Source organism: Juglans regia, chromosome 11 (genome assembly GCF_001411555.2).
Source record: "Juglans regia cultivar Chandler chromosome 11, Walnut 2.0, whole genome shotgun sequence".
NCBI lineage: Eukaryota > Viridiplantae > Streptophyta > Magnoliopsida > Fagales > Juglandaceae > Juglans > Juglans regia.
This window is the reverse complement of record NC_049911.1, coordinates 31,848,049-31,868,751: the sequence shown is the minus strand read 5'-3', so window position 1 is coordinate 31,868,751 and position 20,703 is coordinate 31,848,049. Positions and strand designations below refer to the sequence as shown.

Here is a 20,703-nt window from a genome sequence, read left to right as displayed (position 1 = left end):
AAGACTGATAGATCTCCAATATTAGAGGAGATTTACAGGGTCATGATCAAATATTGAATTCATGACCTAGCGGTTCTCAGAGACTGATTTTAATATAATCGCACTTTGGAATTAGTTTCCTAGCTTCGGACCAAACACATATATACATCGATCATGCACTTCGAATTTCAGCTTCACTTCTTTCTCCTTTACTGATCAGATCAAATATATCCTTATTCCTTGCCGTAAAATATGTAGGCGAGTGTTTCGAGCAGATCAAGCGTTACAAATTGATAAAGCTGAGGTCTCCACTTGTAGCGCACTATTGTCGACGGTTCAAGACCAGAAATAATAAATTAAGTTTATATATTCTATAAAACTAATAGGTATACACGTAGGGCTATGCATATATAAAAGGCCTTGGGCCCGATCGACCGTCCGTAATATCCGACATAGTCCACCCGAACAAAGTCGGTTTCTCTTTACTGGTCTTTAGGCTATGGGCTTGGATCCCAATATTTTAGTTTAGCGTGGATACCCGTCCGCGTCGAACTCTCTCTTCAGAAGCTCTACGTGCTTAGTGGACTTTTGGCATTCATTACATTGCTTCATTAGGATCATTGATTCCAAGGTGGCCCTGACAATAAAGCAATGGGCCATGGGCAATTTTCTCGACCGTACCGTTACTGCATCGTTCTGCCATTTCATTTTTATTAGGAAAAAAAATGGGAATCATCATTGGTTAAATAAAACTGGGAACGTGGATGCCAATTATCAAGGCCTCGTTTAAATATTGAGATTAAGTGAGAAATTTATGAATAATAATAAAATTAATTGTTAATAATGATAAAAGTTTTGAATTAAGATGTTTTATTGAATTTTAAAAATTAAATAAATCATCCAAAATGTACAACGGCTGTAAATATTCTAATTATTATTATTATTTTCGACAACTGAGGTTAAGCAGGACCGTACGTAGGAATGGTACACGTACAAGTAATACAATTCTTCCATTCCTCTCATCAGCAGGCGGCTTGCTTCCTAGTACTTTTGTGGCTCATAATTTTGTCCCATTTTGAGGATGGATAAAAGGTATTTAATGCAGATAAAATCGGCGGTGGATGATCCTGAAAACGTGGGTGAAAATAGAATCTAAGTAGGTTAAGCAAATTGCAAAAAAAAAAAAAAAAAAAAGAAAACTCAGTAGATGTAATTCCATGGCCCCACCAAATTTGACCCACGTTATGAGTTATGACAACATGAGCCCTACTATTTAATTTTTGCTGTAATGAGTCTGCTGTTTGGTCGAAGGTTAGCAGGAGGTTCTGTATGGTTTGTGATGTGGCGAATGTTATTGTACAATATAATGGTCGTCCAAATGGGAACCGTGTTGGAGAAATTCGGGCGAATTAATGGAAACGATATCAGACAGATCAGTGATTGCAGGATCGAGTAGAGGGATTAAAGTACTTATAAAGCGTTGTTGAAATATAGAGGGAGTTGTTAAGTGATCGAGACAGAATCGTGACGGAATTAAACACTGTCATCGAGTTGTGAAGTCAATGTCATACTTCTACCAAAACATCAAAATAATTTAAGAAGGAAGAAAACATAAACATCAAAAAAATTATTCAATGTAGAGGCATGCATTGCATGGCCAATATTCCCTCTTATATTGTGGAGTTTTTCCTTAATTAAAGAACATGATGAAAAAAGAAAAAAGCTTCGATTAAAGATTTATTTTCTTGAAATATAAAATAAATAATAAAATTAACATATTTTTGTCTGTGTAAACTTTTTATATAAGTGATGATTTTACAACATATCAAAGTATAGGTTCTGAGTTTAAATCTTGACTCTATATTCTATCTCATTTAATTAAATATTACACTTGTTAGACTCATTCATTAAGAATGACTTAATCAATTGTTAAGAGCGGCACTAACTTTATTTTTTTCCTCTTTCCTTTTTTTTGGCATATCTATATCACTATATTATCAATTACTTTTTTTATGAAAAATTATCATCATTCATTCATCAGATAAACTTATATCTACAATTAGATATATACAAAAATATTTTCATATCAATCATTACCTCATAAACCAATTAGTGCATTTGAAGTTTTGCTAATACACTATTTTCTTTTGTGATTGGTCTGGTCTTCACTATTACTGATACTCTTTACAGATAAACATCTAATAAATAACACTGCATAAATAAAAGCTTAACCTCATATTTTATTGAAAGAGATGACTTTATCTTTACATATAAATGTCTATGAGACGAACTTTTTTTTATTATTATTTTTATTAAATAATAATTTTCCTTAAGTTTAATTTTTCTGACATTATTTTATATTTATGAAAGTCAGGATAAGTTTCAAGAATCTTGGCCAACATTATTTTATATTACGGACTGCACCTTCCTCGTGTTTCAGGAAATCAAGACTCTCTCCAGATTCCAATAATGCGACATGCAATATATACCTTTCGTTTTTTCTTTACTTTTTTTTATTTACAAAAAAATCCGATACCTTGCATCTGATTACAAGATATTTGAAAACATCCAATTAGGAATTATTAAAAAAATTGAAAACAGGGTTTCGCATTTAGTCCATATTCCACGCCGGATAAATGCGAAAAACAAAATGGTCCTAATTCTACTTGGTCCAATGCCAACTCACCTTACTAACGTTTTAACCTAAGGTTAATATTTTGGTACGAATAGTTATATTTATTTGAAATAAAATTTTAAAAATTTAAATTTTAAAAATCAAATTTTATCATTTAAATGACGTGGATAATATACTCTACACGCTAACTTAAAAATAAAATAACAGAAAATACTAAATTGTCCCATGATTCTATTCCCTCAATTTGACCGCTCGTATATTTTATTTTATTTTAATAATAAAGAAAGTGATTATTAATAAATTTGTGTATTTTTTAAAAAGATGCTTAAAAATATTTTTAAAAGGATAGTGCTAGTGTGCAGCCTAATTTTGACCGCTGGGTGTATCTATTAGTACAAATTTTACTTTTTATTATTTTCTTCTTTATTTGTTTACATTTTTTTAATATTTTTAAATTTTTAAAAAAATATATCAATATAAATTTCTTAATCAATAAATAAAATTAATAAAATAAATATTTAAACGGTCAAAATGAAACGATATAATAATATTATTCTTTTATAAAAATATATAATTACACTAAAGGCACGTCGAACAGTAGATGACAGAGCATCATTGAAATAAAATAACTCTCTTAATCCGCAACGGTAGAATCCAGTCTATAGGTCCCACTCTTAGAGCATTAGCAATGGCCTAGCTATTGTCAAGTCTAAATTTTAGCTAGAACTTCAAGTTTTGGCTATAGCATTAACATTTGGCTAAGTAAATCTACATAAGACTAGCCATTAAATTAGTCAAAATAATAATATAATATTACTTTTTTAATAATATTATTTTTTAATTTTTTTTTATATTTTGTAATTACACTAACTATATGTTAATTAATAATTTAATTTGATACTTAAATTATTATTTTCTAACTATTTTTTTCTTCAACCTATTATTTTTCATCTATAAAAAATATAGAAGTTGCAAAATACAATATAGAAAAATAACTTGAAAATGGACAGATTTTAAGTTAGATGGGATTTTGTTGAATAATTTATTCGTTTGGTCCATGTACAAGAGCTCACTAAGAGCATTGGCAATGGACTAGCCAAATGTCAATGCAAATCTAAACTTTAGCTAGATATGAAAAAAAAATTCCATATTGGACTAGCCAAAAGTCTAAAACTTAAGATTTGAGCTACAGTAAATCTTAAGTCTTCTCTAAACATGGCTAGCTACTATTCACAATGGAAAGTAATATTTTATTATTTATTCACTTCTCTCTATCTTTGAATGGTAAAACATGCATGACATGCACATTATTTATTCTACTAATTGCGAATATTGATAGAATAGATACATTATTTTTACAAAGCATGAAGATCTAGAAAATATATGAATTGTATTTGTAAAAGTAAAAATAAAAAATATATATAATATTATATTATTATTTTAACTTTAAGATAGCTAGTCCAATGTAAACTCATTTAGTCAAAAATTAATACTATTGCTAAAAGTTAACATTCTAACTAAATTTTAGACTTGGTAATGGTTAGGCCATTACCAATACTCTAAGTATGACCAGCAGGTGCTTCTCACTGTAACTCAAAGCCAAAGATTTATTGCTTTGACTAGTCCAATACAGATAAATTTGAGACAAATGAGGCAAATATTTGGATGGCACGCCAAATGCCAGTGCTCTTATTAGCTCGATAGTCGACGGTCAATCCCACGTTTTCATATGAGAAGAGATTGATACTAAGTTCTATATAGACAAATTTTGTGCAATTCTTTTGTAATAAAGTGGAGTATACTTCAAAAAAGTTAAAAAAAGTCTATTATATTTTAGTTGAATCTATTTTTTGACAAAAAATTTGCGTTGAATATGTATATTTAAAACTTGTATTTAACATTATTTCTTTTCACAATAATGCTGAATGGTTTGACTGTTTTTATTTTCTAAAGAAAACAATTTGATACTTCACCTCGTTATGTTATTGTTAATCTAATAATTATGAAGTTTGTTTATTATTTGCATATTTTTTATTGGAATTATTTTAAATCTTTAAATAGTATTAAATATTTAATAATTACGATAAAATAAGATTTAATAAATGTTAAAAAAAATTATTTTATAAGTCTTTTTTTTTTCATTCTAGAATTCGGTCAAACTCTAAAAAAAATTCCAATTCATAGGTTTTTTTTTTTTGATAAAATTCATAGTTAGATCTAAATTCTAATAGTAAAAATTAATTATCCGATATTACTCTGATCTCTCGTCTCCCAAGTCCCGCTACTTAAAAGGCTAAAACAGAACACACAAACGTTTCTTTCTACGTTTCCAATCTCTGAAGGCAGCTTTCTGACCCATATAAAAAAATGGACGGATTCGATCGAATCCCTGACGCGCTCGTCCTCTTCATCTTCAACTCCATCTCCGACATCAAGACCCTGATCCGCTGCCGGGCAGTCTCCAAACGATTCAATTCGCTCGTCCCTCATACCGAGTCGCTCCTGCTGAAAGTCGACCGTGTCGTTTCTGCTGAATCTGGCAACACCGACGCGGCTCTCCTCACCTTCCTCCGATCGATCCTCAAGTCCTTGCACAACCTCCTGTTGCCCAAGCCCCACCCGATCCAGACCCCTTCCCTTCTGAACTCGCCCGCCCAAATCCTCCGCGGGTTCGAGAAGATCAAAAACCTCGAGATCGAGCTCCCGTCCGGCGGCCTCAAGCTGGAGAAAAAAGCCGTCGTCATGTGGAGGGCTGAGTTCGGGAGTACTCTCAGGAGCTGCATTATCTTCGGGTTTCGCGAAATACGAACTTCGCAGTCGCCGATGACGCGGATACCAGCTGACTTCTTCGACGTGGACTTCGCGGGAGGGCTGAAGCTGAGAGTGGTATGGACAATAAGCGCATTGATAGCGGCGTCGGCAAGGCACTATTTGCTGAGGGAGGTGGTTAAGGAGCACGGCGAGTTGGAGAGGGTGGTTTTGAAAGACAGGGAAGGAGAGGGGACGGTGGTGATGGACAAGGAGGGGCTAAGAGAGTTTGCGGAGGGAGCGGAGCCGCAGGTAAGCGACAACACGGAGGGAATGGCGGCGGTGCAGGATGGGTTGGTGGGCGGAGAGGCGGAGGCGGAGGGGGAGGGGGGTTGGGAGAGAAATAATGGAGGCAGGACAACGGTGCCGAGCGTGAGGATGAGAATGAGACACATGCAGAAGCTGGAGCTGAAAGGAGGAGCATGGATGGACGGCGCGACACTTGTGATGGTAAGGCCCACGAGTTCAAACAAGACGGTGGAGGAAGATGAGGTGGACAAGATGGATGCTGAATTGGCTTTGGAGGCTTTCAGGGGAGGGGTGTACGGAGAGGCTGTCCAATATCTGCTTAATACTCGTGGCTACCTCTTGGAAATGAACTCCTTTTAATTTTTATTTTTTAGAATTTTCAAACGAGCAATGCAATCGACGTTTTGTTGATAACTAAATAAATAAAAATATAACAAATTAAGTAGTACGATAGAGATGATAAATTAGGAAGGAAGATCAAAGTCTTTGTTTCTGGTCTTTCTTATATATGTTCGTTTCCTTTGGTGAAAACTAGAGTCTTAACAGTTGTAAATGCGTGTATCCTTTTGTTAGAAATGAAGACTTCCCCACTGCTTTTCATCAAAATGGATTCAATCCCTCGCAATTTTTATCTGTGTCTGAATAAAGAAGGTAGTTGATGAGACTTAGTTTGCCCCCAGCAGGTGTGGTTGGAGTAGGACCCCACGAGGGTTTGAGAGTCTTGAGACCCACCCACCCACGTCTCTTTCCTAATTTGAATGGGGAAGATTCCTACCAACTACCCCAATGGATCACATGCCCAACATTAACAATAGAATCTGAAGGAAGACAGAGTTTGCATACAAGTTGACTGAAGGAGAGCCCATCCCTCGGTCATTAACTCAAATGTCACCTTCTATTTTTCCCATAAGAAACGGACTAAGGAGGAAGTCCAAGGAGTTCAATACACTGCGTATTTGCTTGCTTAGCATCAAGGAAGCATTTGTTGACATACAAATGAAGTTATCTTGCACATGAGGATGAAGAGGCTTTCATATCCTGAACCAAAATCAGATAAACAAACATGTGGCAGTGATATCTTGTAAGACAAGAAGGCATTTTATAAATAAAAAGCGGGGAGTCACGAGTGAAGCACCACTGGGAACACACTGAGAAGGAGGGAAGATATTAACTAATTCCAGCAATCAAAATAATGCAAATATATACAAACTGGTGTATTAGCCACGTCCAAATGCATAATTTGGAATGTATGGCCTTCCAATTAGAGAAGGCAGTGATATGCAAATAATTGAGATGAAACAATATGGATGAGCTGAGCTCCAACGTACAAGGAGTACACTACAACTAATGCTCTCGGACTCCATACACTACCAGTGAAGCCTAAGGGACGACAAGCAGGAGAGATTAAGATGAAGGCTGCAAACATTTGGACTTGAATGAGGGAACAAATATCCAACCTAGTTGAAACTTTAAGGACCAAATATTGGTTCTGATATCGAACTGGATATCAAAATTAACAGAGTTCATCCCAATGAGATTTGATTTTTACAAGGAATTTCTTTCTATATTCATCATACACCTTCTATCTATCCCTCCAGCAGTGTAGATATTACTCCCAAAATTTGGTGCATATGGTCCCGATTGAGTCAAGGTTGTAATGGTAATAGAACACAAGCCATTTGAGATATCGTTAAGGTAGTAAGATAATGATGGCAAGGGGGAAATGAAGGAACAATCCAACTTGTACGGAAGATGGATCACCTTTGAACAGAAACATAGAAGTATATCAGGACAGAAGAATGAGAACGATTTCGCAAAAGAATCATCCCTAGTTAGAGGAGATCTCATTCATTACAAGAACAGTTCGCCTAGTTGCCACGATGTAATCCTCTATAATCCTACAAGAAAAAAGCATTAAATATAAAACAATTGAAAATTGCTCTTCCTCGTGAAAGTGCACAAATTGAAACTTCAAGACTAGTGTATTTTCTTAATTCTTGTGTGTTTGCTCATAATAAAGCCACAACCTCTCAAAACTGCTCACCAGCATCTATTCATACAGCAAATGATAAGTAAATTAATGGGCTTTCTAAATGTGTATGCACCCTGTCCTTCAGTTCAATGCTCGCTATAGGGGTCACGTGAATAATGAATCTTCTGCACCTTACATATGGCATCATATAAATAAGAAAATTTTGCATCCTGCAGTACATTTCATTTGGTGAAATTGTTTTATATAAAAATCATAGAGACAAATGCAGGCAAAATAAAATGAAATAACGTATAAAGTAACCAACTATATAGACGCCCTCCTCATGCAGCGATAGCTCTATTTGAACATAGGGTCCATATTGAAGAAATTGCAGAAAACTAAGCATCTATTTAAAACTGAAATTGACCAAAAGAGAATATGAAAGTTATCTCCTCAAAAGAGGATACCTAATTACACATCATCATTCTAATCTTTGTTGTTTACCGATCAACAAAAATGATTCTAACTTTTTGATATAGCTCTTCCAAAACTGAACTCGCCATGCATGCCAATTATAAGCAAAAGTAAATGAATTAGCCAAGACATCAAAGATCATACATTGATTTGAATAACTCCCTCCTGACGATGCTCATCATTGTATGCATCCAATTGTGTATGAACTCCCACCAGCCTCATTTACCTCCGCGAGTTCTTTTGAATAAGGAAGTACAAATTTGTTTAAGAACTTCTCCTCGGGCATTCGGCAGACAGTAGTTAAACGAGGTTTCCTATTAAGCACATTTTTCTTTTCCAGAATCTCCAAAACTCGTAGACGGGGTTTTAACCTGTGCTCAACGCTGCAAATAAGCAATTCTGGATGGTCAACAATATACGAGATATCTATCTTCCGAGAGCTAAACAGGAGCCCAGTTACCTCCTTAATTTTCCTCTCGGATATAGCAAAAACCTGAGGCGCCCTCCTAAACACATCAAGAATATCTTTTTCTGAAAACCCCAAACTTCGGAAAAGTTCCAACTTGAGCTCCCAATTCCTTTCTGACATTGAACTCACTGTCCGAATGGCAGAAAGAAACATCTTAGACTTTCTATCAAACCCCATTCCATCAACCTTTTTAACGAAAGCCTGAATGCTCTCCGGCTTAAGCAGAAAAAACCTAGGGAAATTAAACAAATATTTAACGATCTGCGAAGAACTAATTCCACAACGCTTCAGAAATTCAATATTGGGCATCATAGTCTTATTCAAATCATGATTCAAAAACCACCCTGAAGACTTTAAGACCCTAACGATGTCTTCATTGGAATCCAGAATACTCTTCAACACCAAAATTGAGGGTCCAATCTCATTACCTGGACTCCGAGTAAGAATCCACGGGTCACCGGATACAATCTCCGCAATGTCGTCGGGTGCAAAGCCCGAGTCCTGGAAAATTTTGATTTTGGGTTTGATGGTAACGGCAAGTTTGGCAGAGAGAACCTTGGGTATTATCTTAACCACTTGCTCGATATGGGTCTGGGAGAAACCGCTCTCCTTGAAGAACGAAAGAACGGAATCCGCCTTTTCTGGATTTCTCAGGTAAGTAAAGGTTGATGAAGCTTTCAGAGCAGCTTCAGGCGAGAATTGGTGCTGATTGATCAAGTAGTCCAGGACTGTTACAGTGGATGTTGATTTCTTGGGTTTAGAGGAGGAGAAATATAACACAGAGATTAAGCAGGAGAGAGTTGGGGTTTCGTGGAGATGCGGCAGAGGGTTTTCTAGAGAGAGTGAGACAAGGCTTTTACAGATTCTTATTAGTCTCATCTCTACTCCTATCAATTCTTTAGTGAAGGGAGTGTTGAAGAAGAAATCATAGGCATCTGATAGTAAAATTGTAGTATTTAGAACTCAAACAATCCAAGCTTACCTCTTACATTTACAGCAATGCGACGCCCGATAAGCTGTTCCCTCATACTAAGACGAACCACTTCGTCGGCATTAGGGTTTTGGAGCCGTCACCGCAGCGCCATTTTCAGAGCCCTGTCTTTAACTCGAGTTGTTGTTGAGATGGGCTGGGCCTCAATCAACATGTTATCGATTCAAAATCCGGCTCCACAAGGCGAATGAATCCGCTGGAACAAAGGACCAAAATTAACGGGCCTAATTTACTGGGCCAAACTTGACTTTTCCTTTCTTGAGCTAACTGAATTGGGCTTAAATATAAATATACTAGCAGTGAGACGTGCAATGCACGTATTTCTAGTGACTAATATTAATAAAATGTAAAAATAATATATTTTTTTAATTAAATCAATTAGTCAATAATTTAATGTACAGGAGTAAAAAAAAAAATTTAACAAGCATCATAATGATAACAAAATGTTACAGTAATATGAAAATTAAAAGATTTTAGATATTCTAGCAATAGTTTTCTTAACAAAATATATGAATTGTAAAATTTAACCACACTACTAAATGACTCGGGGAGTACTAAAAAAATCATTTTATCTAAAAGATTTTAATTAATTAGGAATATTATGAAATTTAAATTATATTAAAAATTCTAATTATTTATATAATTTTATTCTCTTAAAAATATTTAACAAAACTCTATTTTTAATTTAATGGTTAAAGATTAATATTTTATAAATTAAATTTGAATTTATATTTGAATTATATATTTTAAGTTTGTTTATTTTTAATATTTTAACCTCTACTGTTTGATCAATTATGGAGATTCAAGATGAAAGGCTGAGATTTAAAGTCTCAAATTTTAATTTTTTCAATCAATGTTCATTACTGTTGGCTTTTAACATGAACAATAATTACTGTTCATTACACTTTAACGTGAACAGTAATCATTGTTCATGACTGTTCACGTTATACATGCTTTTAAGATATAGGAAGATATACTAGTAAATAGGCTACGTGCACATATGTGCCCCTTGTACATAGCGTCTAGTTGGAGGGACAAACAAAAATCTATACAAAAATAAAATCTCTTTGCAAAAGCATATAATAGTAACAATTTACTAATTAAATAAAAGCTATTTAAAATTAGATTTTGAACAACACCTGATTAAAATTTAAAACACCATAATTTATATAAATTGGCCAACATACAAAATCACCATTCAATTGACAAGTTCATGAGAGTTGCATATTTAAAATCACTAAATTTATAAACACAATTTCTTACATAAATACTATCAAGTTTATAAGCAACATAATAATAATAATGCATGTTGAAGTTACAATCAAATATAATTGTCCAATATATGCATGGCAGCATGCTTATAATATCGTTCGGTATGTAGTAACTAAAAGTTGATGAATCCAAATTTGTTTATTCAATAAAAGAGTCGAATATAAATAAGATTAGTGAGTCGTGTAATATAGGTCAGATTAATAAACCGATCGACGCTGCAAATGACGATCTACAGTGCATGATAGAAATGATATAAATGTAAATAAGATAGAGATCAAGTAATAATACAATATGAAATAAATAATTTGGTTTCACTCACCAATTACGTGCATGCTAGATGCATGATTTAATCGTCACCACATGATATACATAATTATATGCTAGCTAGCTTTTTCTAATTTAATTTGGACTATTCTCTATAAATATATACATGAAACACATAGCTAGCGTTATCCATAACAAGAGATACTATTCATTGATTGCAATTTAAAAAACAAAAAAGAGTGGCTTTACAGCGATCGCTGATTTGTTGAGGGCTCTCACTAGTGTATTTCATGTTTTTTTTTTTTTTTTGCTTTTTTTCACATGCATTTTTTTAACATTTTTTAATATTATTTTTTTAAATAGACAACATCATTAAAAAATATATCTTTAATTACCAAATAAAAATAAATATAAAAAGAAATTCAAAAGGAGACAGCAGGAAGACTAACATTTTCAAAAAACAATTGTGCATTTTTTGTAAAACTGAAAACCTAAAAGGGCACAATTGTAATAATAGTCAGTTACATAAGGGTATATGCAAAATAAAAAATGTAAAAAAAAAATACTATTCATTACTGTTCTTCATCTTACTGTTCATATGAGGATAGATGCTTTTAAGATATAGGAGATATATATATATATATATATATATATATTTAGAGTATTCTCAATCGCTTATTTATCCTATATTTTATAATACATTACTAAAACTCATTTTTTCTATTTTACATATTGACTTTTACAATATGTTATACATCAACTTATCTATTTTTTCTTCATATCATTTAAATATTATACTTTTTAATCTTTTTTGTTTTTTTCAAATATTTTATTCTCTACACAACATATATTTCAAACATTTCTCTATACATTATATGTTTTGATATTTGCAATGTTTCTTTATGTATAATGTAATATTTTAAATTACTTACAAAGAAGAGTAAAACGATAAAAAAATACTTGTCTTTATTATTAACAATATCAAAATTTCTGCATGCATAAAAGTCGAATGGACTATAAACGAAGTGTTAGAGAGTAGATGAAAGATTATAGAGTAAGGCCTGTGCAAAAGTGATAAAATGGTTAAAATGAAAATAAGATAAGAAGAAAATAGGTTAAATGAGAGAGAAACAATAAAAAAAATGTTTAGATGAATGAATAGTTACCTCTACATGTAGAGAATTTATTGTAACTAAATGTATAATAGAAATAGAATAGATGATCTAATGGAATTGACTTTTAGCCATCTTTCTTTATATTTAAAAAAATATATATTTTACAAGAGCCATTGAGAGTGCTCTAAAGCCAAAAATCGAGGAAGGCAATGAACAAAGAATATTGGTTCATTTAGTCATTGTTTAGATAGTGAATCGAGATTAAATTGTTTTAAATTAGTTGAATAAAATATTATTAAAATATTATTTTTAATATAATTATTATTTTAAAATTTAGAAAAATTATAATAAAAAAATGAAATGAGATGAGATGAGATGAGATCGTTTCTCAATCTAAACTAGGCTTAATTGTGAATAATGAATGCAAAATGGGTTAAACTGGGATTGGCGATGTGATAATTGAAGCACGTTATTTCCTTTAATTATTACTTTTTCCTATTAATTGCTTAAACGCCACAAAGATTCCAAGACATCATCAGCTTTATGCAACGGTTAGGCGAAGTTTAGTTTAGTTTTTATTTTTATTTTTCCTGAATTATAATAATTTATTCAGTGTATTGCTTTTGACCATATTTGCAAACGGATTCCCATCATTTTATATTTATATTTAGCTGAAAGAAAGTTGCTTGAAATTCAAATTAATTAGGCCTTGTTAATTTCAGTTACTTTTGTTAAAGAGCCATTGAGTGCATTGGCAGATCCACTTCTCTTTGACAAAATGGTCCTATGAACCTAAATAATGCAAAGACTTGGAATAGAAATCATAGAATGTAATAATTATTTCCTTTAATTATTACTCTTTCCTATTAATTTCTTCAACGTTGTAATCCTCTATAATCCTACAAGAAAAAAACATTAAATATCAAACAATTGAAAATTGATCTTCCTCGTGAAAGTGCCCAAATTGTAACTTCAAGACTAGTGTATTTTCTTATTTCTTGTGCGTTTGCTCATAATAAAGCCACAACCTCTCAAAACTGCTCACCAGCATCTATTCATACAGCAAATGATAATTGAATTTTCTAAATGTGTATACACCCTGTGCTTCAGTTCAATGCTCGCTATAGGGGTCGCATGAATAATGAATCTTCTGCACCATACATATATGGCATCATATAAATAAGAAAATTTTGCATCCTGCAGTACATTTCATTTGGTGACATTTTTTTATATAAAAATCATAGAGAAAGACGCAGACAAAATAAAATGAAATAACGTTTAAAGTAACCAACTATATAGACGCCCTCCTCATGCAGCGATAGCTCTGTTTGAACATAGGGCCCATATTGAAGAAATTGCAGAAAATTATGCATCTATTTATAACTGAAATTGACCAAAAGAGAATATGAAAGTTATCTCCTTAATAGAGGATACCTAATTACACATCATCATTCTAATCTTTGTTGTTTTACCGATAAACAAAAAATGATTCTAAATTTTAGTTATGGCTCTTCCAAAACTGAACTCGCCATGCATGCCAATTAAAAGCATTAATAAATGAATTAGCCAAGGCATCAAAGATCATACATTGATTTGAATAGCGCCCTCCTGAAGATGCTCATCATTGTACGCATCCAATTGAATATGAACCCCCACCAGCCTCATTTAACTCCGCGAGTTCTTTTGAATAAGGAAGTACAAATTTGTTTAAGAACTTCTGCTCGGCCATTCGGCAGACAGTAGTTAAACAAGGTTTCCTATTAAGCACATTTTTCTTTTCCAGAGTGTCCAAAACTCGTAGACGGGGTTTTAACCTGCGCTCAACGCTGCTAATAAGCAATTCTGGATGGTCAACAATATAAGAGATATCTACGTTCCGAGCGCTAAACAGGAGCCCAGTTACGTCCTTAATTTTCCTCTCGGATATAGCAAAAACCTGAGGCTTCCTCCTAAACACATCAAGAATATCTTTTTCCGAAAACCCCAAACTTCGGAAAAATTCCAACTTGAGCTCCCAATTCCTTTCTGACATTGAACTCACTGTCCGAATGGCACAAAGAAACATCTTAGACTTTCTATCAAACCCCATTCCATCAACCTTTTTAACGAAAGCCTGAATGCTCTCCGGCTTAAGCAGAAAAAACCTCGGGAAATTAAACAAATATGTAACGATCTGCGAAGAACTAATTTCACAACGCTTCAGAAATTCAATATTGGGCATCATAGTCTTATTCAAATCATGATTCAAAAACCACCCTGAAGACTTTAAGACCCTAACGATGTCTTCATTGGAATTCAGAATACTCTTCAACACCAAAATTGAGGGTCCAATCTGATTACCGGCACTCCGAGTAAGAATCCACGGGTCACCGCATACAATCTCCGCAATGTCGTTGCGTGCAAAGCCCGAGTCCTGGAAAATTTTGATTATGGGTTTGATGGTAACGGCAAGTCTGGCAGAGAGAACCTTGGGCATTCTCTTAACCACTTGCTCGATATGGGTCTGGGAGAAACCGCTCTCCTTGAAGAACGAAAGAACGGAATCCGCCTTTTCTGGATTTCTCAGGTAAGTAAAGGTTGATGAAGCTTTCAGAGCAGCTTCAGGCGAGAATTGGTGCTGATTGATCAAGTAGTCCAGGACTGTTACAGTGGATGTTGATTTCTTGGGTTTTGAGGAGGAGAAATATAACACAGAGATTAAGCAGGAGAGAGTTGGGGTTTCGTGGAGATGCGGCAGAGGGTTTTCTAGAGAGAGTGAGACAAGGCTTTTGCAGATTCTCATTAGTCTCATCTCTACTCCTATCAATTCTTTAGTGAAGGGAGTGTCGCGGAATAAATTATAGGCACCTAATAGTAAAATTGTAGTATTTAGAACTCGAACAATCCAAGCTTACCTCTCACTTCTACAGCAATGCGACCCCCGATAAGCTGTTCCCTCCATACTAAGACGAACCACTTCGTTGGCATTAGGGTTTTGGAGCCGACACCGCCGCGCCATTTTCAGAGCTCTGTCTTTAACTCGAGTTGTTGTTGAGATGGGCTGGGCCTCAATCAACATGTTATCGATTCAAAATCCGGCTCCACAAGGCTTTGCCCCATCCCATGAATCCGCTTGAACAAGGGACCAAAATTAACGGGCCTAATTTACTGGGCCAAACTTGACTTTTCCTTTCTTGAGCTAACTGAATTGGGCTTAAATATCTACATCCAACTTCTGAATCCGTTTGTGTGCATTTTCACAAACAGTTTTGCTACGGACAACCGCCTCATGAAACCGTGGGGGAATCGGGAAACCACGTCAGCCGATATATCATTAAAAAAGAAAAACGATAAAAATAATACAGATGAAACGAAAAGGAGGGAGAATTAAGAAGAAGAAGAGATCGCAACTGGCTCTAGAAGAAAAGTATGCTATTTTGGGTCTGGAAGAAAGAAGAGATCGTCGTCTTCATCATCTTTGGGTCTGGAAGAGCTCTGCGTCGTCATATTCTTGTGGCTATCCCCGTGGGTGTCTCATCCATCTCTGCTCCTCTTCGCATGAACAAGTGGTAGATCTCGTCCATCTAGTGTTTGAAGCTCTGCTTGCAGTTCACTTGAGCACTTATGGTTATGGTTTCTTTGATAACTCCATAATCTGCAAGGTTTATCGTAGCCGTTGCCAAGAGTTGACCTTTGACCGCCTTCTCCTTTCAAGCAACATACACGTAAAACTCTAAGTTGTTCTTCAAAAACCTTTCACGGATTGTACATTTTCTGGATACTTCCCTACATAAAGTAACTGGAAGCCTAAAAGACTCATCGATTCCAATTCTTCCATCCCCAACACCACAAGTAAAGGACCTAGAATTCTGATCACCATTTTCCCATTGAATTAATAGTGACCGAGAAGATTTCAAAGATTCTGATGGTGGCCATGGCTTCACCTCTTGTACGTGGATAAAGTAATCAACCTGAACTGAAACACGTTTCCGACTCTTTGATCTCAGCTCAAGCACCATTGTGATTGAAGATTGCCAGTGGGCACTTAGCGGGTACTATCAGTCATAATGCATCTATGTTTATGAAACCATAACACAATTAAACAAAATCAGAATCGCAAACTCTTCAAGAACCATATAAAAAAGAAAGATCTTTGATTTTGAGAATAAGAAAGAGAACAAAACAAATCTAAAATTTTCTAACAGTCTTGCTTGTGTACATATAACCCACTCCACTCATTCAACTACACTAAACATTATTTTATATGTCAGGAGAAGAGTCTCACAAATGATTAGTCAATGAAGAAAATAATAATAGAGTTTACCGAACCAAAACAAAATAATAGCAGAGTAAACAATCATTTGTCAATGCATACGCTTCATAGTCTCTGGGATATAGCATAATAGCAAAAACAATTCTAACTCCTGTAGAAGCAATTACATATATATGAAAATTGTAGTAGTTGGGAAGAGGAGAAAATGAAAATGAAAAATTCTATTTAAAAAGTTCCAGTTGCAGTCAATACAATTACTGAAAAAGAGAAGATTAGCATGACATTCAGAGCAATGAATCAAGGACGAAAGAGGAAAAAGACGGAAACAGTAATACATAGTAAGGCTGGAAAAAAGCAGCAGATCTAGATAAAAGAATCAAACACTAGCGGGGAAGGTGGAAGACGAAGGACGGAAGATAGAAGGGAGCTCTAGAAATGGGGGAAAGGGGGTGTCGATTTCGAACCAGAGGAAGACGAAAGCGTGAAGATAGAAGGGAATTCTGAAAAGAGGAAAACGACGCCGTTTATATTTTGCCACGTGGGATGCGATGCCGCAACGGTTTCCCTGGCCGGTTGTCTATAGAGTTTTTCTTTCACAAATATGTTTGTGTATAAATTTATAAAAAGAAAATGATACTATGACTTTTAAATATGATCACTAAATATAATTATTTATATTTTTTTTATATATTTTTTAATAGTTAAGAAAGTGACTATTAGTAAATTTATATATTTTTTTAATTTTTTCTTAATAGTTGAGAATGTTTAAAAAATACTTAAAGAAAAAATAAAACAAAAACAAAAAAACTCATTTACACTAGTGTGCATATTTAGGGTGCAACCTAACATTGTCCTTTATAAAAATCAGTCATTTTGGTTTCTTAATTACCGGCTTCAATTCACTCAAAGATTTTTTCTGATCGATACTCAGAGATCAAGCGCAACCTACAGTGAAAGAGCATTACGGCTTGTGAAGTGCTTAGAAATTCAAGGAAGATTCGTAAAAGCCGAGGTAGAATTTGGAAACTTCCCCAATTACCAAGAAAAGTATAAGGCAGTTGCCTGGTTTAATTTCCTTTTTAATAGTTTCACCTCCGATTATGATTCTACCCTATGAGCTGCTGACTGTATTTGTTGATAGAAAACAACCTATAAAATAAAAGGATACGGAAGAGGCAGAAAAATGAGACGGCTGGGTTTCGATATAGAGTTTCATCTCAATTCTATTCGTATGGAAAGATGGTCTTCGTAACCAAACGCTATCCTCGTTTGTATTCACAGTCCATCTTAATTCATCTCACTATTATTTATTACTATTCAGTAATTTGAACTCACAAATCTCACTACTATTCACAACTAATCTCACTACTATTCACAATCTATCTCAACTCGTCTTCAAATTCAAATGACAACACATTTCACCTGTTTTCACAAAAGACAAATTAACGTCTTTTTTCCTTTTGCTTTTCAGACGGAATGCAGCTTTTTCAGTTTCGCTCATATTAGTGATTTGGATTCAGAGATGAGTTGAGATAGATTGAGATGATTTGTGAATAGTATAATAAAAATTGAATTATTTATTATATTTTGTGTGAAAATTTAGGAAAGTTATTTTGAAATTTAAAAAAATTGAATTGTTTATTATATTTTGTGTAAGAATTTGAGAAAGTTGTAATAATGAGATGAGATGAGTTGATGTGGATTAAGATGGGTTACGAATACAAACAAAGCTAGTAATTTCGAATCCACCCACCCCCGAGCCTCACAGTGGTTAAAATTTCTTGGTTATATATTTTATTATTTACTAATTATCTATTAAATTTTATTTAAAAATAATATTTAAATTATTACAAACACTATGTAATCATTGGTGGGATCCATAACTCTTAAATTCAAAAAAAGTTAAAATCATTTCATCTCACGGCCTCTAATTCAAATACACATAAAATAATCTCATATCATCTCAATTCAGCAATCTCACTACTATTTATAAGCTATTTCAACTCATATCAACTTAATTCATTATCCGAATCTCACCAGACTTCCGTTTGGATATAAAAAGTGTTTAATCTATGCACTGAAGCTCTCGGGACCAAACTGGATGCAGCTGAGAGGAAAGGTTATATATCGGGCTTCCCTTTTGCTAGAGGCACCTTGTTGGTAAATCATCTCTTTTTTGCAGACGACAGTCTGTTATTCTGCAAAGCTAACGCCCTGGAATGGAGTAGAATGTATGGTATCCTAAACTCTTATGAAGCAGCATCTGGCCAGAAACTAAACTTGGAGAAATCAGCCATTTATTTTAGTAAAAACACCCCTGTCACAGCCAAGCAGGTCATATTGTCGGTAGCAAAAATGAAGGAGGCTAGTCAATTTGAGAAGTATTTGGGCTTACCTGCCTATGTGGGGAAGAATAAGTTGTCAGCCTTTAGACCAATCCTGGATTCCATTAGATCAAGAATGAACAACTGGAAGGTAAAGTTTATATCAAATGCAGGTAAAGAAGTACTCATGAAGTCAATAGTGCAAGCCATTCCATCGTACTGTATGAGCATATTCAAACTCCCCAAGGCAATCATCAAAGCTATTAACTCTCTTATGCAGAAATTTTGGTGGGGCAGCAGTGGAGACAAAACAAAAACCCAATGGTTGCCATGGAAATTGCTAGGGAAGAGTAAAACAGAAGGGGACCTCGGCTATAGGGAGTTTAACCTTTTCAATCGAGCTCTTTTAGGCAAACAAGGCTGGAGACTGATTCAACAGAAGAACTCACTTGCGGCACAAGTAGTAAAAGCCAAGTATTTCCACAAAACAGACTTTATGCATGCTAAAATTGGAAGTTATCCTTCTTACGTTTGGAAAAGCATAATGGAGGCCAGACCAGTGCTAGAAGAGGGTATGATATGGCGTATAAGGAATGGAAAGGATGTCAACATGTGGAGGGACAAGTGGATACAGCAACCAACATCCTTCAAGATTCAGACACCACGGGTTGAAGGACTGGAACACTGGACATTCAACTATCTAATAGATGATCAAACGAAAAGTTGGAAGATGGACCTCATGAAGAATATCCTCAGTGAAGAAGACATCAGCAACATTACCAAGATTCCTATAAGCTGGAGGGGTAATTCGGATAAGCAAGTATGGAGATGCACAAAGGATGGGATATACATTGTGAGGAGTGCTTACCATCTCCTCGGAGATATGGAGAAACAAGTAAAAGGACAAGCTTCCCAAGCTTGTAACCGTAGGGAGAATTGGACCCATATGTGGAAGCTCAAGGTCCCTAATGCAGCTAAAATGTTGCTTTGGAGAGCTTGTCATAACTCATTGCCGACTAACCTCAACCTCAATAGAAGAAAGATCTCAGAATCAAATACTTGCCCAGTGTGTAAAAGGGAACCCGAAAGTGTTATACATGCATTATGGTCATGTGCTGCGGCTCAGGATATATGGGGAAACTGCTCAAGGAAGATCCAGAAAATGAGAGTCAGTATCCAATCCTTCAAGGACCTACTGAGCTATTTAGAAGTAGAAGCAAGTGAGGAAGAGTTTGAAGTATTTGCAATTACAACGTACCTAATCTGGAAGAGAAGGAATGTTCTGGTATTTGAGAAGAAATTCGAGAATCCTTCCAAGCTCATCTTCAACAGCCTTCAGAAACTAAAAGAGTACAAAGAAGCTAATGAAAGTGGCCTCTCCAGACAAAGTACAAGAATCCGAGTTGTAGAATGGACTCCTCCGCAGATAAATGAATTCAAGGCTAACTGGGATGCGGCTGTGGACAGATCAAGGAACATGATAGGAATAGGGGTGGTGGTGAGAAACTGGGAAGGAAAGATCATCGCTACCATGAGATCTCAAAGGCCTTTGATTTCGGATATAAAGCTGGTCGAGACAATAGCGGCACTAAAGGCAGTTTTATTATGCAAACAACTGCAGCTTCAAATCCTGATATTGGAAGGAGATGCTCTAAGTGTGGTTCAAGACATTAATGCTGAAAGGAATGACTGGAGCATTGTCGGGCTGGTGATTCAAGACATTAAAGCAGAAATTAGAGGTCAGAATTCCTGGGTTGTTAAGCATGTACCTAGAACCTCAAATCATGTAGCTCATTTTCTAGCAAAGGATGCTGTAAAACTCTCTGAGGAGAGCATCACGCTGGGGGAAATCCCTCTATGTATCCATCATTTGCTGTAGTAATGGAATGCAACTTGATT

General features: G+C 34.9%; 3 protein-coding genes across 8 annotated transcripts; 1 reads left to right on the top strand and 2 right to left on the bottom strand.

The window, feature by feature from the left end:
- The first annotated feature begins 4,866 nt into the window (after window positions 1-4,866).
- LOC108984909 (F-box protein At1g22220-like) lies at window positions 4,867-6,277 on the top strand. The gene has a single exon (XM_018957010.2). The coding sequence runs from the start codon at window positions 4,982-4,984 to the stop codon at window positions 6,029-6,031; it is 1,050 nt and encodes a 349-aa protein (XP_018812555.1). The 5' UTR covers window positions 4,867-4,981; the 3' UTR covers window positions 6,032-6,277.
- A 25-nt stretch (window positions 6,278-6,302) lies between these two features.
- Window positions 6,303-9,670, bottom strand: LOC108984905. 4 transcript variants are annotated; one of them, XM_035682743.1, is made up of 2 exons: window positions 8,262-9,670; window positions 6,303-6,709 (listed from the first exon to the last, which is right to left on the bottom strand). In XM_035682743.1, exon 1 carries the CDS (start codon window positions 9,463-9,465, stop codon window positions 8,296-8,298), a length of 1,170 nt encoding a protein of 389 aa, XP_035538636.1. In that variant the 5' UTR covers window positions 9,466-9,670; the 3' UTR covers window positions 6,303-6,709; window positions 8,262-8,295. The 4 variants fall into 4 exon arrangements, with proteins under 4 accessions (XP_035538636.1, XP_035538638.1, XP_035538637.1 ...); XM_035682745.1 differs by lacking the exon at window positions 6,303-6,709 and adding an exon at window positions 6,792-7,569; XM_035682744.1 differs by lacking the exon at window positions 6,303-6,709 and adding an exon at window positions 7,622-7,873.
- Window positions 9,671-13,179: 3,509 nt separating this feature from the next.
- On the bottom strand, window positions 13,180-15,207 carry LOC118349836 (transcription termination factor MTERF6, chloroplastic/mitochondrial-like). Of its 3 annotated transcripts, none has more exons than XM_035695502.1 (2): window positions 13,816-15,207; window positions 13,180-13,425 (listed from the first exon to the last, which is right to left on the bottom strand). In XM_035695502.1, exon 1 carries the CDS (start codon window positions 15,017-15,019, stop codon window positions 13,850-13,852), a length of 1,170 nt encoding a protein of 389 aa, XP_035551395.1. In that variant the 5' UTR covers window positions 15,020-15,207; the 3' UTR covers window positions 13,180-13,425; window positions 13,816-13,849. The 3 variants fall into 3 exon arrangements, with proteins under 3 accessions (XP_035551395.1, XP_035551396.1, XP_035551397.1); XM_035695503.1 differs by having other exon boundaries at window positions 13,180-13,378; XM_035695504.1 differs by lacking the exon at window positions 13,180-13,425 and adding an exon at window positions 13,461-13,611.
- Between the last annotated feature and the right edge of the window lie 5,496 nt (window positions 15,208-20,703).